At 38.3% G+C, this 22000-nt stretch overlaps 1 protein-coding gene and 2 pseudogenes across 3 annotated transcripts in view; 1 reads left to right on the top strand and 2 right to left on the bottom strand.

Annotated features, from left to right (window-relative positions):
• Positions 1–667: 667 nt before the first annotated feature.
• LOC148162516 (large ribosomal subunit protein eL31 pseudogene) lies at positions 668–1045 on the top strand (annotated as a pseudogene).
• Positions 1046–1630: 585 nt separating this feature from the next.
• Positions 1631–22000, bottom strand: part of FAM221A (family with sequence similarity 221 member A) — a 24094-nt gene continuing 3724 nt past the window's right edge. For all 3 annotated transcript variants that reach the window (XM_088018717.1, XM_028119363.2, XM_088018716.1), the window contains exons 2-7: positions 20053–20226; positions 16764–16954; positions 15013–15219; positions 10355–10462; positions 5855–5937; positions 1631–1776 (exon numbers count right to left, since the gene is read on the bottom strand). In XM_088018717.1, the coding sequence (XP_087874843.1) occupies positions 1708–1776; positions 5855–5937; positions 10355–10462; positions 15013–15219; positions 16764–16954; positions 20053–20150 (756 nt within the window). In that variant the 5' untranslated portion in view covers positions 20151–20226 and the 3' untranslated portion in view covers positions 1631–1707. The remainder of the gene's footprint in view (positions 1777–5854; positions 5938–10354; positions 10463–15012; positions 15220–16763; positions 16955–20052; positions 20227–22000) is intronic.
• On the bottom strand, positions 9125–9502 carry LOC148162515 (transmembrane protein 254 pseudogene; annotated as a pseudogene).

Genomic DNA, 22000 nt, shown 5'->3' with positions numbered 1-22000 from the left:
AGTACAGTAGCCATGACCCATCCACATGACAGGACTTATCACTATGCCATTTACCACTAGCTATGGTCTTTATTGTCATCTGTCCAGTGAATGATCCAGTCACAGAATCGCATCCAGAGGGTTTGCTTTCTAAGGCCATTCCTGGTACCCATCTTGGCCTGGGTTTACCCACCACCCAAAAGCAAAGCCTAAGACAAATACTCACATACAGGTATTTATTTGAGAAGTAATCTGAGAGAACCTGAGGGATCAGAAAGGGAGAAATTAGCGCAAGCTAACATGGTAAGAATGTATTACAGAGTTGGCCACTGCTATGGGTGACTGGTACTCAATCCCACGGGATTTTCTGAGGAAACTTATGAAAGGCATCTCAGAATTGTCCTCCCAGCAGATGGGAAAGAGAGCGTTCACCCATAAGTCAAGGGTGGTCCCAAGGTCATTAACTCCCCCACATCTTTCATACATCTGTGATGCAGAAAGGCTGCAGTAGGCATCCCAAGCCACACTGTCAGAGGATTCCTGGAGAAAAAAAGCAAGGAAATCATGAAGTGTTCTCAAGATGAAATGCCATCAAATGGCTTCCATGAGAAGCTGTCAGAAGCCTGCCTGGGGCTTTCCCTCTCCCACAATACCTCGCGCTCTTCCTTCCCAACCACGGCCTGGCAGAATGGCTCCCGCAAAGAAGGGTGGCGAGAAGAAGAAGGGCTGTTCTGCCATCAACGAGGTAGTGACCAGAGAATACACCACCAACATTCACAAGTGCAACCATGGAGTGGGTTTCAAGAAAGCGTGCCCCTCGGGCACTCAAAGAGATCGGAAATTTGCCATGAAGGAGATGGGAACTCCAGATGTATGCATTGACACCAGGCTCAACAAAGCTGTCTGGGCCAAAGGAATAAGGAATGTTCCATACCGTATCCGTGTGCGGTTGTGCAGATAACGTAACGAGGATCAAGATTCACTAAACAAGCTCTACACACTGGTTACCTATGTACCTGTCGCCACTTTCAAAAATCTACAGACAGTTAATGTGGATGAGAACTAATCACTGATTGTCAAATAAAGGTATAAAACTGCAAAAAAAAAAAAAAAAAGAAGAAGAAGCAGCCTGCCTAGAAGTGTTTCACAGGAGTCCTGGAGTAAGATGTGGGCCAAGAGGATTTGAGGTGGCACACAAGAAGTTCAATACAGTTACATACAGTGCATAATCAACCAAACAACTTAAAAATCAGTAGACACCACTAGAAAATGATTATATAATTTTTAAATACAGCTTTTCATTTAAAAACATAAATCAAGATTACAATGTTTAAAAAATAAAAAATAGGGATTTGAACTTACTATTTTTAAACAGGGCTCCTTATATATTTGTTCAAACCCCAAAATAACATACTTTTTTAAATACCCTCAAAAAGTTAAATTATGACAGATTAAAAACAGTTACTGTATTTTCAGGTTTTGACTAATATGAAAATAACCTCATTTGGTAGGAGAGATAAAAAGTATATACAAAATATTAAATCATGAATTTTGATAAAAGTAACAAAGTATTTTCACTTGTTTAAATAAATTAAGGAAAAAACCAAAATGACATTTTTACATAGTAAAAGAAGTAAATAATTTGAGAGAAAATAAACTGTATTATTATATTTAAATAAACACAAACAAGATCTATTTGGATGATGGTTTTAATTTTCCCAATAGTCTTCATGAAGCTTTTGTACTTGATGGCAATGATGCTTTTCCTTTCTGCTTAGCAACCTTTTCCATTTTTATCTGTAAAGTTAAAATATTTGTTGATAAAATAATTTGTAAAACATTCTAAAGAAAAAAAGGTTGTACACACCTTATTTGATTCATGTCTCATTCATCACAGCCATTTCATACACTTATTTAGCAGTGATTAAGCTGCTAAATTCTAAAGCAAAATCTAATAGTCGAAGGGACCTAACTGCATTTTTTAAAATATGGTATGATTTCAACTTTGCAGAAGCATTTTAATAAAAATAACATAGAGTGAATATTGTTTTGGAGCAAACTGATAAGTTAACTTAAATGCCACTAAAAAAATTGTTTTATGAAAGCCTAAATACCTAACCTTACATTCGGTCTATGCACATTCCCTAAAGAACACACCTAATGCAGCTAGATAATCTCTGGAACATGGACTGCTTTAAGGATAGTTTCCTATAATTCTGGTTTTCACATTTCCACAGTTACCTCCCTGAAGGTTGCCCTCCAGTGTAACTGAAGCAAAGAAGCAGCTTACATACCCTAAGTAGTGGTCTTCTGACCTTTAGAAACACTGAAATCCTTTCTATGGGAAAAAAGACCCTAGAGAACACAAAGCCCACTTGCCTCTTACAATTCCCAGAGGCAGTACCCACTGCCTTATCCCTGTAAGAGAAAGGGACAGAAAGTATGGGGCATGGTAGGTGGAGGGCCTCCTACCTTCTAAGGTGATAGGAATAATATCAAGAAACCAGAGGGGACCTAGTAAAACCAGTCTATCCAATCTCCTTAAATTATAAATAATAACTTCCCAGTAATAAAATGTATATATCTCACCTCTGTCTCATCCCCATTTTTTCCCCTCTCTCTCCTGAGTTGGTTGGGACTCTCATTCAAAAACCCTACATTCATATCACTCTTTTACACTGTATTAGTCAACAGGTCATCTGAAGGACCCCCAAAGGAATACCCTATACTAAGGCAAAGATTATAGGCTTTGGACTCACCAACAGTTTTCTCATTTGGGGGGGAAAAAAAAAAAAGGCCAGAGTAATAAGTACTTCTCAGGGTTGTTTTAAAGGTATAAATGAGATCATATATATAAAATCCAGGTACTTAATAAGCAATCAACAAATGCTAGTCCCTTTTCCTCTCTCATTTAGGGCCAAGTGTTAGATTTATAGTAACATCAAAAAAGAAACAAGATGCTAGGGGCACCTGGGTGGCTCAGTCGTTAAGCGTCTGCCTTCGGCTCAGGTCATGATCCCAGAGTCCTGGGATCGAGCCCCGCATCGGGCTCCCTGCTCAGTGGGAAGCCTGCTTCTCCCTCTCGCACAACCCAATGCTTGTGTTCCCTCTCTCTGTCAAATAAATAAAATCTAAAAGAGAGAGAGAGAGAGAAGATGCTAACAAAGCCAAAGCAAACCAAACAAAGCCAAAGCAGGGCTTCCTCACTTGAAATAGTACTTAGCAATACATCCATCTAATCTAGTGTCTGAAGAGCAAAGATACCCCCTCCTGCTCCTTTGTTTCTTTTTCAATTTCCTGGCACTAACAGCAATAGCACCTTGCACCTACTTCACCTTTGATAATTGTTTCCTTAATAAAATTCTCCTTTCTTAGAGATAAGAGAACAAGGGTCATTCACAATGGAAGAAAATAACTTGACCTAATATATAAAAGAAGCAATGAAACAACTCTTTAATAATACCTAAAAGTAATAAGTAAACTATGTTACCACAAAGGCTTCAATCATCAAAGCCAACTCACACTTATGGTAGATTTTTCCCCACACTAAATGTTACCATTGTACCAGGATGCAAGCAAAACCAGACACAGACATCGCCCTGCTTTCTAAAGGGGCTGTGACCCATCATCAGATTCAGCTTCCTAATCATCCCTTTTCCCTCAACGGTGCATATCTTGTTTTTTCTGGAGTAAAATTCACGCACTAACAACACATATAATACATGTCAGCTTAGAGGAAGTTGTTTAGGTTTGAGCTTCTTAGTTTTTGTATGCCATTAATCACACAGGCTGAAAAGTTTATAAGCTGTGTCTCATAAATCCATAAATCACACAAGCTGGAGAGTTATAAACAACATCTTGTAAACCCACAAATTCTAGGTCTATTTATAATAAGCAGTCTGGATTGGCCAGGTATATCCTCTAAAACAATCCCTCCCCCCATTATCTTCCCACAAGCAAATACCACTGGCATGTTTTCAAGGCAGTCAGCACGACCCAGGCTTCTGGAGGAGGGAAGGAAGGAGTTCTAGAACCCTGTCCCTCATAAGCCTAAGAAGGAGAAACTAATTCAGCTGTGAACTCGTGTATTCCAAGAATGGAGACTGATGTGATTAAAAGTCTAGCCTTAATGATGCTATAAAAAGAGCATTCTCTTTCCTCACCCTGGCCATTTCATCTCCCTCCCTGAGATCCTACTATCTCCTCTTTCTCTTAGATGAGAGCTCTCCAGTACAGTAGCCACTAGCCACATGTGGCCTACTGAGCACCTGAAATGTGGCTGGTGTGACTGAGGAAAATAATTTTAAGTTTTAATTTATTTAAATTTAGACTTATCTAGCCACACATGATGAATAGCTGCAACACAGGTATAGAACATTTTCATCACTGCAAAAAGTTCTATTTCTACCTCTGCCTTAAATCATATCCAGGACTTTCCCCCTCTACTTCAAAGTTCCTCATCAGGGAAACCAAGCCGAGCTCTCTGTCCCCTACTCCCTTCTCTTCCTCTTGGAAGGTGAATTTATTTAATGGTCGCCACACCTTTGGCTACTCAACAAGCTACAGTAAAAAGTAACAAGAGTGTCTTTACTTTCCTGGCACTTATTACCCAGTTGGAGAGATAATAAACACCCACAGAGCAACTATAAAATAATCCTAAGGAAAGCACTTTGACGAACGTACCATATGGCTGGATACCATCCCCCATACCTCATCAAACCAACATACTTTCATCAGGCAACAAACAAAAACAAAACTCTCAATATGAACACTGCCATGAAACACATCAAATGTCTAACCATATGACATGTTATGAAAGTGAATATCAATTAATATGTGTTTCCTTTTTCAATTCTCCATAAATATTTATTGAAAACTTATTACATACAAGGCACTGTAGTTGTTCTGGGGAAAATATAAAGAAGAATAAAATACTGTTTATCCCTAAGGAGTTTATAGTATGGTAGAGAATGATGCAAATTATCACTACTGGAAGCTGGGAACACATCAATACCATAGTTGTTGAGCCCTGGGAATTGCTTAAATACACTTATATTTAGTGTTCAGTTTCTTAAAGGCTAATGGGTAATTTAACTTGAGTCTAGATATACCTTGAATGCACTGAGAAGAAGAAATATTACATATTAAGAATTCAAGATACAGGGGCATCTGGGTGGCTCAGTCAATTGAGTGTCCAACAAGAGTTGATTTCGGCTGTGGTCATGATCTCAAGGTGTAAGATCTAGCCCCACGTCAGACCCCTCGCTCAGCAGGGCCTCTGCTTGAGATTCTCTCCCTGTCCCTTTGCCCCTCCCCCCACTTGTGCATGCACACTCTATCTCTAAAATAAATAAATCTTTAAAAAAAAAGAATTCAACATACATATAATTTACAAATCTGCTGATAGCTGATGTTTATTATTGATAATTTTATCTATATATTTAGTCAATCTTTATGATCTTCATAAATTAACTATTATATTATATATCATATTATTCATTCATCCTATTTCTCTCTGAATCATTGTAAGTAAGTCTCAAGGCCTAACACCAGCTATTAGTAAAGGCTTTATAAAATAATTTTTTAAAGATTTTATTTATTTATTTGACAGAAAGAGACACAGCGAGAGAAGGAACACAAGCAGGGGGAGTGGGAGAGGGAGAAGCAGGCTTCCCGCGGAGCAGGGAGCCCGACTCGGGCTCGATCCCAGGACCCTGGGACCATGACCTGAGCCGAAGGCAGATGCTTAACACCTGAGCCACCCAGGAGCCCCTATAAATTATTTTTAATGATGATCCACAATGAATATGTAATTCTACTGTGTCTTTGTCACATGTTAAATGCTTAATATAAGCAGATTTCACCACAGACTTACCCTCTCTTGGTATTGTCTTTCAAAGAAAGCCATATCATCCTCTTCAGGTCTCTTTAAGGAAGAAACTTGACTGCTTGTACCTACTAATAAGGAAAAAAAAATTCTAAGTAATATATTTATGGAATTATAAATTCTGCTGAAATTGAAAAAAAAAACAGAAAGATAACTTTCCTCTTACCAGTGTTTTTTTTTATTTTTCAAACCAGAATGGTCTAAATGGTAATTGATCCTACTACCTAATTCCTTTTGCGGGGGGCAGGGGGGGAGGGACAGGGAGAGAGAGAATCTCAAGCAGACTCTGCTCTGAGCACGGAGCCTGACACGGGCCTTGATCCCAAGACCCTGAGATCATGACCTGAACCAAAATCAAGAGGCGGACGCTTAACCGGCTGAGCCACCCAGGCACCCCTACCTAATTCTTTAGAAAGCAGAGCATTGCAAGACAGAGTAACTTTTATTGGCAAACATTCTCCTAATGTGCAACTGGTGCATATTAAACAACAACATATAGCTATTTCACACAAGAGCCCACTTAGCTTTGTTCAACTATATTTTAAATTTTATAACAAAACTAGAAATTCACATAACACCATAACAGATAATGCACAAAAGTAATTACAGAAGATTTGTGCCATGGTCTTGAATGTGTTGCCCTCAAATTCATATGTTGAAATCCCAATGCCCAATGTGATGGTGTTAGGAGGTGAGGTCTTTGGGAGGTGCTTAAGTTATAAGGGTGGAGTCCTCATGAATGGGATTAGGGCTCTTATAAAAGGGACGCCACAGAGATCCCTCAACTCTTCCACTGTATGAGGACATAATGAGAAGGGGCCAGCTGTGGATCAGGAAGAGGTCCTTCACCAGAATACAACCATGGTGGCACCCTGATCTTGGACTTCCAGCCTCCAGAACTGTGAGAAATAAATTTCAGTCGTGTATAAGCTACTCAGTCTATGGTATTTTGTTATAGCACCTGACTGGACGATGGCAGTTTGTATAAGCAACCAAGATACTACCTGCTTTGAAATTTTTCAAAACTAACTTTAGTCATTTTCCACGGTATTCACTTTTTTTAAAACTAAAACAAGCACTAATTTAAGTTGTGAAAGGAATTTAAAATTGCTTCAGGAAAGAAAATCAAGTTTTCTTTGTAGGTGCACTAAGGGCCCAATTCCATGGAAAAGTTCACCTTCATTTCAGGTGAATGTGTTGGTTGGGTCCCTTCATATCCAAAACAGAATATCAACTTGAACACATGTTCTTGTTTTTAAAGCATATAAATTCACCCTCAACCAGCAACACAAAAATTATATCACTCCAGACAATCACCACATAGTATAACCACACTCTGTCAACTATCTAACAAAAACCTTGTTGAGAAAAATACGAAAAAATGCTTAGTATATGTGCTATCTGTTCATCTCAAAACTCTGGGTCTTTTCCCTGAATCATGTTGGATCATTTGAGCTAAGCTGCTTGTAGAATCACCTTCATTGAGTTGCATTTTAATGGTATGTTACCATTTATCTGGTAAAGTGGTTTTTTACCATTTTTATCAAAGTAACTATCAGAAATAAGCAACCACAGGCTACATTTGCTGAAAAAAAGGTTTTTTTTAAAAAGAGAAGATTTTAAATAGAAAATCATAGCCTTAATCAAGTTAATTCATTTCATTCAATAATCTGCCATATTGTTACAGTCACTGTTAACAGTACTGTCATTACTATTTCTCTTCGAGAGGACCATGCTTTTAAAATATTTGGATTGGATTTCCATGATGTTTAACTCTATAACTAAAAATCTTTTCCCTTACTAAAAGGCAACCCCTTCATCACAAGAGAAACAGGAAAAACTGAGATTTAGTTGTAGAAAGTGATCTCCACCAGAAAGAATTCATAGTCCATAATCTTTCAGGGTTGTACTTTTACTTAGGGCCTCTTTCTGCGGGGAGGAGTTATCGCTCATAAATGTTTGCGTAAAACAGAAAACATGCCCTACTGCATCAAAGAAGAAAAATAAGGTCTAGTTCCTAGAGAACAGGCACATGATCTTCCAAAGGAACTCTAATGGTTCCTAGGTGAAAGAGTCATTCTGCCAAGGTCAGGGAACAGAGTCAGTGACCCTCCGGCCCTGACCAGTCAGCAGTAAAAAGGTCTAACCAGGTGAATGGGACAGGTAGTAACTAGCTTTCAGTTAGAATCTCTAGCTCAGGAATGTCTGTGTTTGAGTAAGATGGAGCTAAAGGGAGACGTTACAGAGTCTGGAGAAAGTGACTAAGAATAGGCAAGTGTGAAAAAGATACAGGTTTCTTCCTGGGGGACCCACAGAAAGGGGGCACCACCAGTCAAGGGTGGCCCTGTGCTTTTCTTTGAGAAGAGAATACACTGAGTGGGTTCTGCAGTTTTCATAGAACAAGTGGAATGATACTGAACAGTGGAAAGTTAATTCAGAGTTTCTGTCCATGGTTCAGAAAACACTGATAGAACACCTGTGTACAAGGCAAGGGGGACAGTGCTGAAAAAAAATCAAGCTAAGATGTGATCTTGACCGGAAGGAGCCATCTAGCAGTGGCCATCAGACCCCTGCACACCACGGAATACTGTGTCCTCGGGGCTGTGTGGAGGGAAGGACGGCTTCTGGCTGACATGATCAGGGAAGGCCATTCCAGATCCTCTCCTCTTGGTACTCAGTGTGTCCTCTGTGCCTCTAGGTTACTGCTCGGCCTGGCCCATTCCAGGCACTTGCTTATCTTCCTTATCTTTCTTGGTGTGTGAGAAATGGAAGTCTGAGAGGAGAAGATCCTGCCTCACTGGTGCCTATGTGTGTGGAATTGATGTGTCCTGGGAGTGTCATTCTGTCTTGGTTCAGAAAGGTGCAAAAAACTTGGGGAAAGGAGAGCTAAGATGGGGTGGTAAGGGTATGGTGTTTTAGTCAGAAGGTGGGAGCAAAGTTACACCAACAAGCAGTTTTAGGACACAGTTTAATCCACACGATAGAAAGAGCACCAACACTGCCAAGGGCCTCAAGAAGGTAGCTGGAAGCCCTCGGCCAAACAGGTGAGTCTGCAGAATTGGGAAGCTTAAATCCTTCCCTATTATCTAGTCAAGCTCAACCAGAGCATATGAAAGAATAATGAATAACTAGAGGGTCTTCAGTTTCCAAAAGTAGAAAGATCAAGTAAACTCAGCAGCCCCCAGCAGCCCCCTCCCCCACCCCCAAAACAGTGAAGTTGAATGTCAAAAACATAGAGAAAGCTTTTGGATATCTTCTTTAAGTGTGTCTTTGGCATTTTGGTCTACAAGCAATCAAGATGGAGAGAGTGCCATCCCAAAGGGGAAAGTTTGTAGGAACCAGAGTAGTTGAGCCTGACCATCCATGATGCCTTTAGACTTACACAAAACCATGGCTACGAGGACTCTCCCAAATGAATCAGCCAGGCAAGCCAGTGGCCACTGTGTAGGAGGGTGTGATATGGTCCACCAAGTCCTGAGTGAAGAGGCCCAGGGGCCCAAGGCTCTGACAAGGGACACTCTGAGGCCAGAAGACAACCTACATGAAATAGCCCAGCGCCAGGACAGTGACCAGAGAGAGCAAACGTCTGGCCAGACAGAAATAGGCAGAAGAAGCCTCGGACTTCATCTCCACCATCTTGAAAGATCTACACACTGAGCCTTTGGGATGGGGAACTGTCTCTATCCCGCCCCCACCCCACAACGAGAGGCCTGGGTAAACGGATTCTCAGGACCACACGGCAGACAAGTGTGCCTGTCTTCTTCTGAAAAAAAGTTCTGAAGGACCATGTCTGCCTCGGACCTCATCAGCAGCAATTACATCAACCTTGAAAGTTGACACAACTGTGTCCTTTTTCTTGGTTTTGATTTCTCCTATCTATATTTTAACATTACTTTGTTGGGTGTTTGTGTAAGCAGCCCTAAAGTCCCTTGTGGAGAAAGTCAGGGTACATGAAAAGGTTGCATGAAAACGCTAATAAAAAGAAAATGCTCATTTAAAAATATTTGTAAATATTAAATACCTAATGCATCATAAAAATTACTTCTTCAATTTTTTTCTTGTTTTAATAAAGAAAATAGAATACTCGTGCTTATAAAGGAATAAAATTCATATATGTGTATAATGCATATGTACAATTTATATGTATATGTATAATTTATAAATGACACAACCTTTCTAACCTAAACTTACCACCGGATTACATCCTGCTTTTGGGAGAGCCACTAGAGGACTCTTTTTCAGACATCAAAGCAATAACGTGTAAGGTTTTAAAACTTCAAATTACTGTATTATTAGAACCTCATAATTCTCAGATTTAGCAATTTTCAAAAAAAAAAAGCTTCCTGCTTTTTCTCAGTCCAAGGCCAATATAAAAATAAAATGATAACCAAATTGTAGTAATACTGAGGAAAAAATGACCTAGAAAATAAATCAATCTACATTCTTATTTACTACATCCAAAAATATTTGTCACTTTAATTTCATTACCATCTGTCAGTGTTTCTGGAGAAGAACTAGATGATGCTTGAAATGGTTTCAGAAATGGGTGGTCCATAGCTGTAACTGGAGAGTCTAAAAATTCAATTGAAGGTGCACCTAAGAACAAAATATATGAAGAATGAAAATTAAACCTCCATTTGTTGGGATACAAAAAAGTTATTTCAATGCAATATAAATTAGAATCTCAACAGAATAATTAGAAAAAACCTTTCTATAAAAAAGAAATTTTTATTTAGATTTTTATCTGTCATATAAAGTAAAGGGAATTAGGTAAAAGTATGTTTGTATTTCTCAGAGATATTTTTCACAGAAAAAAAAGTTATGCATGAATGTAACTATGACAAAGAGGTACAAAACCTTAATATAGTCACCAAAATATTATCAAAAGCAAGACATTCATGACAAAGAACCTACAGTTGAAGAGAGCAGAATAACTGTATTTTTTACTCTGTTCCTCACTGGGAAATCATCTCAAAACAAAGTATGAAAAATAAAGAAAAACTCAATGAAATGAGGAAATATCCACAACCCCACACCACAAAATGACAAAGACCAATTGCTAAATACATTGACTTTTAGATCAAAAGGAAGGAAGCTATGGAGAAAATTAATAAGTGATCTATCTTCTTCACAAACCACCACCTCCCCTACATCCCTCTCGCATAGAGCGGATAGAGGGAAGGAAATAAACTTTTAATCCTATTTGGGGGGCGCCTGGGTGGCTCAGATGGTTAAGCGTCTGCCTTCAGCTCAGGTCATGATCCCAGAGTCCTGGGATTGAGTCCCGCATCGGGCTCCCTGCTCCTTGGGAGCCTGCTTTTCCCTCTGCCTCTCTCTCTCTCTCTCACATGAATAAATAAAAAATCTTTAAAAAATTAATCATATTTGGTTTTTAAAATGAGTCCTTTCTTATAACCTAAACAGTGTGGGACAATTGCTCATTCTTTCAGTTTCCTGCCCCCTCCTTCCCCAGCTCCTCTCTGGTGTGGCTGGACGGGGTGTAAGAGAAGGCACTCAGGGCCACTGAGGTCCTTGTGGGGTGCTCTGGTTGCTGCATGCACTGCTGATCTCAAATACTCAAGGCTGGTAAGTGGTGATTTAGTCTCGCAGCTCGGTAGGGCCTCACACTTGTTCTCACTGCAAGTATGGACCCCCTGATGCCTGCCACTTCCTCTACTGAATCCCCCAGAGTTCCGAGGACCCACCTCTAGCTCTGCTCGGGAGCCCCTTGCTAGGACAAAAGTCATGGCAGGTCCACTGCCTTACAGCTCAGCTGCCTTCCAACCACCCACCCACTAGGAGCTGAGCATTAGGGACTCCTTCTGCATCATAAAGGAACCAAATCAGCAAGTTGTCACCTCTGTCCAGGACTCTACATGGCTGATAGAACAGACGTCCCTCTGCCCCAGGCTCCCCTCGAGCAGAAATCAAGACAAAGACATCTTGTTTCCTCTCCTCTCTCTCACCTTCCTCACCCCACCTTCCTTCAGGGGCCAAAAGCGGGAGGTTTTCTCTCTTTGTTATAAAGATGCCTAAGTGATAAAATACTAGAAGGCACAAAAAGGCAAAGATGCGAGCTATTCCCACGATTACTTAGCACTGCTCTGCAAGAACGAGCCTTTGTAATTAGTCAAGCGTAAGAGCCAGAAATACTGGAAAAGGAAAAAATACCGTAATTTACAACATCAACCAAACATTTATTTTAAACTCTAAGATTAAGAAATAAAGGACTAGTAACAAAAACAGCATAAAACATCAGGTTTTTTTTATAAACAAATAATAATCAGCTAGAAAATATAAAGGAAGGAGTAAACCCGACATATGATAGCTATAAAAAAATGAAATACCCACAAATAAAATTAAGAAAACTAAGAAATAGACTGAGGACTTCCATGAAGATAACTTCAGAATTCCACTCAGCTACACAGAAGACAAATGCAGAAACTCAACATTTTAAAAATATCAATTCTTCCTACATTAACCTATACATTCAACATGATATCAACTAAATAATAGAATGTTCTTGTAAAAATAGAATGTTTTGTAATAATAGAGTGTTGTCAAAAAATAATGCCAAAGTTCTGAAAAAATTAGGAAGAATAAGTCAGGAAAATTCTTAAGTAATGCAATGAACTTATAAATATTAACTTATTATAAAGTTTAGTACTGAAAACAGCATGGTAGGTGCACAGAAATAGACAACAATGAGGCAGACCGATTAGCCCAGAACGATTTCTGGTTTGAACCCAACCCTACCATTTACTAGCTGAATAACAAAGAACAAGATGTTGTACTTCTCTGTGCTGAGTTTCCTTATCTGTAAAATAAGAGTAATAATAGCATCTAACTCAGTTATTGCGAGGACTAAATGAGTTAATAGATGTAAAGAGGCTGGAAAGACTCGCGGAAGTCAAAGCTGCAATTGTCATCAACAACATCATTATTATTATTTTTTGCCATTGGGAACTGGATTTTCTGCAACTGTTCCATGAGCTTAATACAATCATGCACCCATGAAAATTGAAAAATGATTTATTTATGGAATTTAACAAGCTAGTCATAAAATTACCTAGAAGAGGAAATACACAGATATACCAAGGGAATCTTGGGGGGGGGGGGAAAACACAAACAGGAGGCATTTACCTGTGTTTATCAAAACACACTACGAAAAATAATAATTAAAAATAAGTAATATTGCACAAGATAGACAAAGAGGCCAATGCCACAAAATAGTGAGCATGACAGAATATGAGAAAGGTAAAGTTTCAAATTATTAGGGAAAGAATGGTGTTTGGATAATTAGCTACCAATTTGGGCAAAAACTGAAGTTATATATACCCCACACTTTCACAAAAATGTATTCCAAATTCATGAAAAAGCTAAACATAAAAACAAAAAAAATTAAGTATTAAGGTGAAATGAAGGTGAACATAATTATAAAATTGCCTCCAAAATTTAAAAACTGTATAAAAAATAAAAAACAAGGACAGATTGGAAGAAAATATCTGCAAAAGAAATGACAAAAGAGGGGCGCCTGGGTGGCTCAGTCGGTTGAGTGTCTGTCTGCCTTCGGCTCAGGTCATGATCCCGGGATTCCGGGATCGAGCCCCGCATCGGGCTCCCTGCTCAGCGGGAAGCCTGCTCCTTCCTCTCGCTCTGCCTGCCGCTCTGCCTACTTGTGCTCTCTATCTCTGTTAAATAAGTAGATAAAATATTAAAAGAAAAAGAAATAACAAAAGATTAGTATACAGAATATATAAGACCGCCTATAAATGAAAAAAGATAAAAACACAAAAGTGAGCAAAGTATGTAACAGACAAGTCACAGAAAGTAAAAGGGCCAATAAATACCAGAAGACTTTCATCTCACTAATAACCAGGGAAATCAAAATCAGACTGAAACAGTAACATTTTCACACATCAGAATGACAAAAAATTGGGTTTGATGATATCAATGATCAGCATAAATGGGAGAAATAGGGAAGCTAAAAAATCTAGAGGAAGTATAAACAAGTATAGCATTTTTGGAAGGCAATTTGACAGATGTATTAACAAAATTTCACACACTTCAACCCAACAATTCTACTTCTCTGTATCTACCTTAGGGTCTGATTTATGCAGCATTAAAGGAAGCAAGTTCAAGGATGTTTTTGGCAGGACTAGTTGTAAAGGCAAAAAAGAAAAAAATGGAAACAATCTAAATGCCATGAACAAGGTTTAGAAAAACTGACAGTAGAGCTTAGAAAACCTGATAAACTGACAGCGTGGAATATTACGCAGGGGTTTAAAAGAATTAAATAGATTTGCATGTTCTCATATGACAGGCCTTCAACTCTTTTCCAAGTTAAAAACTATAAAAATATAAGCTAAAAAGAAAAATTAATGATTAATTGATGACAGCAAATTACCCTCTGGGAAAGAATCTGGGGTAAAGAGAAATGTGTTCAAGGGGGCCTTACAATACTTCGTTTCTATTGTTTGAATCTTTTACAAGAAAATATTCATTTATATTTATGTAATTTTTGTACTGAAAAAAATTGAATACAAAAAAATGCATATACACAGACGTATTTAAAGTAGATAGGAACTGTATTCTTCTCCCCAATCCTATTCAACTTCAGAAGAATCAAAAAAAAAAAAAGAATCCAGCTACCTTCAATAGTTCAAGATATATCCAACTGAACTTTTCCCTATATTACTTAAAACTTTCATGTGTGCAAGCAGTGTGTGCATACATTCTTATAAATGTGATAACATGTATACATGTGCATGGGCATATGCACACATGGACATAAGCCTGTTTCCAAAATGAGATGGCTATAATAGCAAAAAATTATGTACAATAGGGAAACAGGAAAAGTGCAACGTATCAAATAAAAGAAATACTCAGCTATCACAAACAACAGGGTTGTGCGTTGGGATTTGGGTACAAGTATTGGGGTAGGAGTGATCTTTCTTCTCGTTTTCTATAAGGACCATATATTGTATCGTGGCAATAAAACCTTTATAAAAAAATAAAAATCCAATGAGAGAATGTTTTCTGGAAAAAAATTAAAGAATATAAAGTGTGAAACAAACAGGGCTTCGCTATCGTCAGTACACATAAAAACAACACGACAAACTCATGTTTCATCGGTCATCACTTACCAATCCCACTGTCATCTAACCGCATGTGGCCTTCCGCCAGTGAGCTGAAACCTGTTAAGCCTCCCATTGCCGCATAAGGAACATCCTGTCCCACTGGCTTGCCCTGAGCCAGTCTTTCTTGCTTAGTTTCCACCACTGTGTCATGAGCATACGCAGGCTGACCACAAGCACAAGTGAAGCAACTATGGAATCCTGAACACTTGGAACCTGAATCAAGATGTAAAGGGAGTTAAAGGTCTTTAAATATAGGTACTAAAGCGTCTGCCCTAAAAATGCTCAGCTTGGCCACAATCACCTGGATCTGGATCCCTTATAGGCTGTCCTATGGCCTCTAAAACTCTAGCCTCCAGTCCCCAAACTCCCTCCCAGCCCCGCTCTTCTGTAAGATGCTGAAGCGAGAAAGATAAGGTATGTAGCGCGGGGAAAAAGCATCGGAAAAACCAACCAGCACTGAAAGAAATTGCACCAACGCTGGAAAGCCAGGAAATGTAGGCCCTCTCCTCAAATACAGAGTTAAAAGCAGGTGTGGACGGCCCAGTGGTAGGACCAGGTGAAGAGATCATGTGGAGGCCTCCCTGCGGATAAAGGCCCCATAAAAGCCTTATAGGAAAGCCAACCCAGGACACAATGGAATATTGTTTAACAATAAAGAGCAAAGAAGTACTGACACATATGCTACAACACGAATGACTCATACAAACTTTATGCAAGTGAAAGCAGCCAGTTACAAAAGGCTACATATTCTATGATTCCATTTATATGAAATGTCTAGAATAGGTCTAGACTATGTCTAAGTCCATATAGACAGGGAGTAATTATTGGTTGCCTAGGGCTGGAGAGAGGAAGGAATCAGGAATGACTACTAATAGATATGGAGTTTCTTTGGGGGGTGATGAAAATGTTCTAAAATTGACTGTGGTGATGGTTGCACAATTCTATGAGTATATTAGAAAACCACTAAATTGTACCCATGAAATGGATGAGTTATTTGGTATGGGAATTACATCTTAATAAAAGTGTTATATATTCTTTTTAAAAAAACAATACTGAAGTGGAGGCCAGAATACACCACTAACAAAATTTTACACACTCACACTTCTTAAAAAATGTGTATGGGAACAAAGGCACACAAAAAGTTTTATCCAACTACTTCCATACTTAGCCAGTGAAATACATTTATTCCTGCCACTGTCATTAAAAATGTTTTATAACATATTTCAATTCCTTTTGCTTTTCCCATCAGCCTATGTTTTAGGCAATAACATTCTAATCTGCCAGCAAATTATAAAAATTTTTTTCAACTTATCAGATCCTTTTTAAAAACCTGTCAAAAGAATTTAGTTGATAAAATTCCCATTCAAAAATTTAAATCTGGGTCACCTGGCTGGCTCACTTAGTAGAGCATACAACTGTAAATCTCAAGGTTGTGAGTTCAAGCCCCCTGTTGGGCATGGAACCTATTTAAAAATAAATAAACTAAAATTTAAATCAAATCACGTCTAGGTATTCTTTAAAATCTATTACTATTATTTAACCTATTTGAGTTACATGAGATTAGGGTTTATGAATGCAAAACATACAAATAACTCAGAGTTTTTCCACGAAAATAACATTTTAGAGTGGTTGTCCATCAAACTTTTCTGAGTTGTTTAATATTGACTACGCAGCTGAATAAAACTGGCACAAAGACGCATTAAATCCAATAAAGAAAGACAACATTCTGTCGGTGTGTTTATAACAATGTAACTCACAGGCATTGCAGAGAAAGCCGGGCGCCGCGCTATGCTGATCCGCAAGGTGCTTGCACCTGCAGCGAATGGGCTGGGTGCCGTTCAGAGGGACGTAAAGGTACGCCCTGCACCCGCAGCCGCTCACTCGGCAAGGGAGACTGATGGGGCGCTGCTGTGGAATCGTTTCAAAGTCAGTTTTATGTTGTTTATACCTAAAAAATGAATAAGATAAAAGGGAAGAAACAAAAACAATGCAGGGATTGCTGGAAATTACAATCTCTATTCTGTTAAACGCAGATTATTCTTTTTTATTTTTATTTTGCTGTTCTTGTTAGTAAGGCGAAAATAAACTCCCTTACACTCTTTCTGTCAGCTCCGTCACAAATTGCTTTGGTCAGAAAAAACCTTTACTCTTTTAGATTTTTATATTTAGTTATTTAAGAAGAATTTTCACAGCAATATACAAAGAAATATAATTCCCTTTAAATACTTACCACTAAAGATTCTTTAATATGGAAGCACAACCTAAGAGTGTGGAAAAAGTTCTTTAAAAAAATTCTTTTTATCAAAGTACATTACTAAAATTTATTTTCATAGGTTTGCTATTTAAAACTGAAATGAATTCAATAAACATACATGAATGTAATTTATTTTAATATGATTTAGTTTTTAACTTTTAACTTCAAAATAAATTGTCAACATTTTTAAAAGCCAAAGCTTTGTTAAAACACTGTAATTTTCTTAAATAGGCCACTCACTTCCTGCTTTTAAGGTGATACACAATAAAATAATATTAAATTTATTATTCTTAATATTTAGGTAGTACAAGTTAAAATAGCAATGAGATACCATTTTTCACTTAGCAAAGAGAACCAACATTTTTTTAAAACTATACATAATTCACAATGCTGTCAAGAAGAACCTCAGTGCCGTGTTATAGAAGAACCTCTCTCATTTAATGTTTTAAGAAACTTAAAAAGATCCATCCATACCTTCCATGGTTTATATAATTTCACATACAGCGTTTCCTAATGTATATAATTGTCAAATCACTGTTACACATCTTAAATTAATGTTATATATCAACTATACTTCAATAAAAATAAAATCAAATTTAATAGTAAAAAAAAATCCTTTAACCCAGAGTTCATTTTTCAAAAATATACCTCAAGAAAATAATTCTGTGTATAAAGAGTTGTGTGCATAAAGACAGTATCAGCAACAGTACTTACAATAGCAATACACAACATATTAATAAGGGAATGAATCAGTAAATCAATAGACAACAGTTTTTAAAATTTCTAGCAGTGAAACCCCTCCTGCAAATAAAATCTCTTACAGAACCATAATATATAAAACAGATAAAAGCAAAATTGGTTAAAGCGAGGGAAAGAGCCAGAATTAGAGTCTGTCCTTCCTCGAACCTGCCCTTTCATGTGGTACCACTGAGACTCCCTCACAGCTCTGGGGAACACACAATGAACACCACTGGACGAGCTAGAATATTGAGCAGGTATTAAAAATCTTATTTGTGGGGGTGCCTGGGTGGCTCAGTCAGTTGAGTGTCTGCCTTTGGCTCAGGTCATGATCTCAGGGTCCTAAGATGAGCCCTGTGTCGTCAGGCTCCCTGCTGGGAGCCTGCTTCTCCCTCTCCTCCCAGCTTGTGCTCTCTCTCACTATCTCTGTCTCTCTCTCTCAAATAAATAAATAAATAAAATCCTAAAAAAAAAATCTTATTTGTGATTACCACATAACAATGTGGAAACACATTTCTGTGACTCTGTCATTAAAAACTTGTTCAATATTTATACGCACACATCATTTACAACCAAATGAACTATGTAAAGAAAAAATACATTGGGGCACCTGGGTGGCTCAGTCATTAAGCATCTGCCTTCAGCTCAGGTCATGATCCCAGGGTCCTGGGATCGAGCCCCGCATCGGGCTCCCTGCTCTGTGGGAAGCCTGCCTCTCTCTCTCCCACTTACCCTGCCGTGTTCTCTCTCTGGCCGTCTCTCTCTGTCAAATAAATAAATAAAATCTTTAAAAAAAAAATACATGAATATAGTAAAATGTATTGATAGCAGCTAGCTTTGGGTGGTGAGTTTTCTATTTTTCTATATATTCTTCATTTACCTTAATAATAATTATAATATTTATAATAGGGAAAAAATAATAGTTTAGACAGAGATCTCACTGAGTGACCAGTACTGAAGAACTTTTCCATGGAAGTTGGCTTGGGTTCATTTTGAAAGTTAATTCCATGCTACATAATTATGCATATATGAGACTGGCACTAAATTTGTACAAGAATAAATGATAAAACCAACACAAATTTACCAAACTGCTCTTGAACTCTGAAAGAGCTCAACATAATCCTCATCCTCCATTCCTCCAAAGTGTTTTTAGTTGGGGTTGCTAAATAAGTTTCAAGTCAATCTATATACAACATTACTCATCCTAGCAACTGCTTAACAACCTTTGGCAGATGGCAAGTCTGTATGTAAATAGTAACCATACAAAGAGTCTCTCATGAGAGAGCCCCAGAAACTATGAGAACAGGGTGGTTCTCCTTGCATGCTTTGTTTGGAACAGAAAGTTAAAAAGTTGTTACCTGAAAACACATAATAGGTTCTGTGATTTTTCCAAGAAGCAGCTTTGTCCTTTTGAGCTTTACAACTGTGACCTGTGACAGCAGTAAAATGTAAAGTAGAACACAACAAACACAGCCAAATGCAAACCTCAGGTACAGGCAATACACATCAGTGACTGGAGCCTCCTGCATTTTCTTTCCTCCACATGCCTTACTTGGAAAAGGACCATTTGTAATAAAAAGCTGTGTGCTTGTATTTTTGTTTAAAGAAAGGTATCAACACAACACGTTTCTTAAAACAAAGGGAGATGAGTAAATGTAAGGAGAAATGCTTCTATTTGTAGACTGGTAACCTGTTCAGTGTGGGTCAACTCAAGCAACTCTTAAAGCAATTTTGCATTCTGATGACCCACCCTTTACTAACTTATCCAGTCGTGGGAGAAGTAGACCCCTGGCAAAGCTGCAGGGGCAGGCACCAAATGCAAGAGAAGAGATGCTTAGGGTTATGGACTCCACAATGAGTTCTAATAGGATAGAAGAGAAATTTTTAATTATAGCAAAAAAATAAAACCACTTTAGACAATTTCTAGGGTATTATATAAAAGCCTACTTTTAAATATTTCTCAATTATCACAAGTAATGTTATTTATAGAAGGAAGATACACTCTGATACAGTTTTATATTTTCTAAAGACCAGAAAACTTAGCAATATCTTACCTATGTGCACAAAAACACAGTGTCTCTGGACCCACAAGCTTACAATCCATTCCAGTTGGTGATCGCCAGCTCACAAATAATCTGTTCTGTAAGCGCATAGGTAATACTTTTTTTTTGTATTCTTCATATTCTTCAGGAGTAAAAAGTTTCCCTCCATCGTCCTCACCGACAATTCTACAACAAAAACTTCTCTTAAGCCTTGAATATTTATTTTCCAGGTCAAAAATACTACACTCTAAAAATAAACTATACTTGAATAGTCAAAAGAAATGCTTCTTCAGATTTGATTTTTTACTTTAGACTTATGTTAATAGCAAAATTACACACAATAGGAATAAAGCTTTTCTTTCCCAAGTAAAAGAGGATTCTAAATTAAATAAAAGTCAATGAACTCATGACATCTGACTTTACTGATCCAGGTTTACCACTGGACAATTACCACAAATTCAATCTCAGTTTCTCCTTTGATTCTGAAGCAAACACGCTCATTCTTTTCATTAAAAGCTAGAGTCTAAACTAATATTTTCCTCCTTTAAAAATAGTACTCCTCCCAAAAAACAATAGTACAAAAAACATCAGTGCCGAAGACAACATGGGTTATGCGAACCCAAACCCTGGCCAGGAGTTTAAACCCACAAATACCCTTGGATCTGCACAAGCTCAAACCCACATCTATATTGAGTAATCATCCTTTAATTCCAAAACTTTGACTTCAAAGTTTTATGGGAAAAATTAAGCCACCACTATTGCTTAATTTCTGGAGAAATTAAGAGTTGGCATCCCTGGAGAAAAAGGAAGCACAAGTAAAAGAATTTGTTCAAAATTGAAGAAATTTTTCCTTGAAAACATCATCCCTTAAAAGCCATGAAAGATGTTGTTTGTAGAATGCTACTTAATTTTTTGTGCAATCCATACCTTTTTCCATACTTTCAAGCCTTTAGCTGAGGTAGATAAATAAAACCAATTCAGAAGCTATGAAACCATCACAACCTTCTTCCTTAATTAAATAATTTAGATACACAATAGTTAAAAAAAGGGGGGACATTTTATTCTGAGAAACGTTTTGGATCATTTCACATTATAATAGCTACCATGTAGCGTATCAATAGGTACTGGGGAAAAAAAGATCAATGCAGGTCTTTAAAGATAGAGATCATTTATATTTGACTGGTAAACCAGCACAGCTCAAACTTTACAGTAGTTACAGAATCCCCAAGGGATCTAGTTCAAATGCAGATTTAGGTTAATAGGTCTGGAGTGGGCCTGAGAATGTACATTTCTAACAAGCTCCCAGGTGATGCCTACACAGCTGGTCCATGATTGCTACACTTTGAATAGCAAGGCTCTAACTTTTACAGTGAACTATTCCTGGTTATTTATATTTGCAAAAATAATTTTCCACCAGTCTTAACATTTTCTGGACCAGGCAAGAGACCATAGCTGGAGGCCCACAATCCACATATCTAAACATCTAAAGATCTAAGTTATCAATCAACACCAAGGCCTAGCAACTTGCTCCCAGGGAAAAGCCTTGGAGACCTGGAGCCTAAAGAAGCCGGCCCAGCCCTGGTGAGCGCTTGGTGGAAACTGTTCTGGGCACGGGACTCATGGCCTTACCTGGACCCACCGGACCCGGGGATGAGGCCTGACCCATGAAGCTCCTCATTCTTACTTGTCTGGCTCAGAATTACCAACCATTTCTAGGTGCTCCCCAAAACTATACCACCGAGACAGTCAGAAGGAGTGAAGGTCAGCTAAGGAAAACGTTTGCCCTAACAACCCTGGGTGATTTGGGGCGACCACCTTTAAGCAGAGCAACCACTCTCGCTCAGGTTTTCAAGGCCGCTGGGATTTCCCAGGCAGCAGTGATTTGCCTCACTTCCCGTGTATATACATACATTATCCTCTCCCCCACCCACCCCCCGGCCAAACCGCCCCCCCCGGACCC

The sequence above is a fragment of the Eumetopias jubatus genome, unplaced genomic scaffold (assembly GCF_037043125.1).
Source record: "Eumetopias jubatus isolate StellerSeaLion01/CBP00866 unplaced genomic scaffold, mEumJub1_p1.0 scaffold_14, whole genome shotgun sequence".
Classification (NCBI taxonomy): Eukaryota; Metazoa; Chordata; class Mammalia; order Carnivora; family Otariidae; genus Eumetopias; species Eumetopias jubatus.
This window is presented reverse-complemented; position numbering and strand designations above follow the sequence as displayed.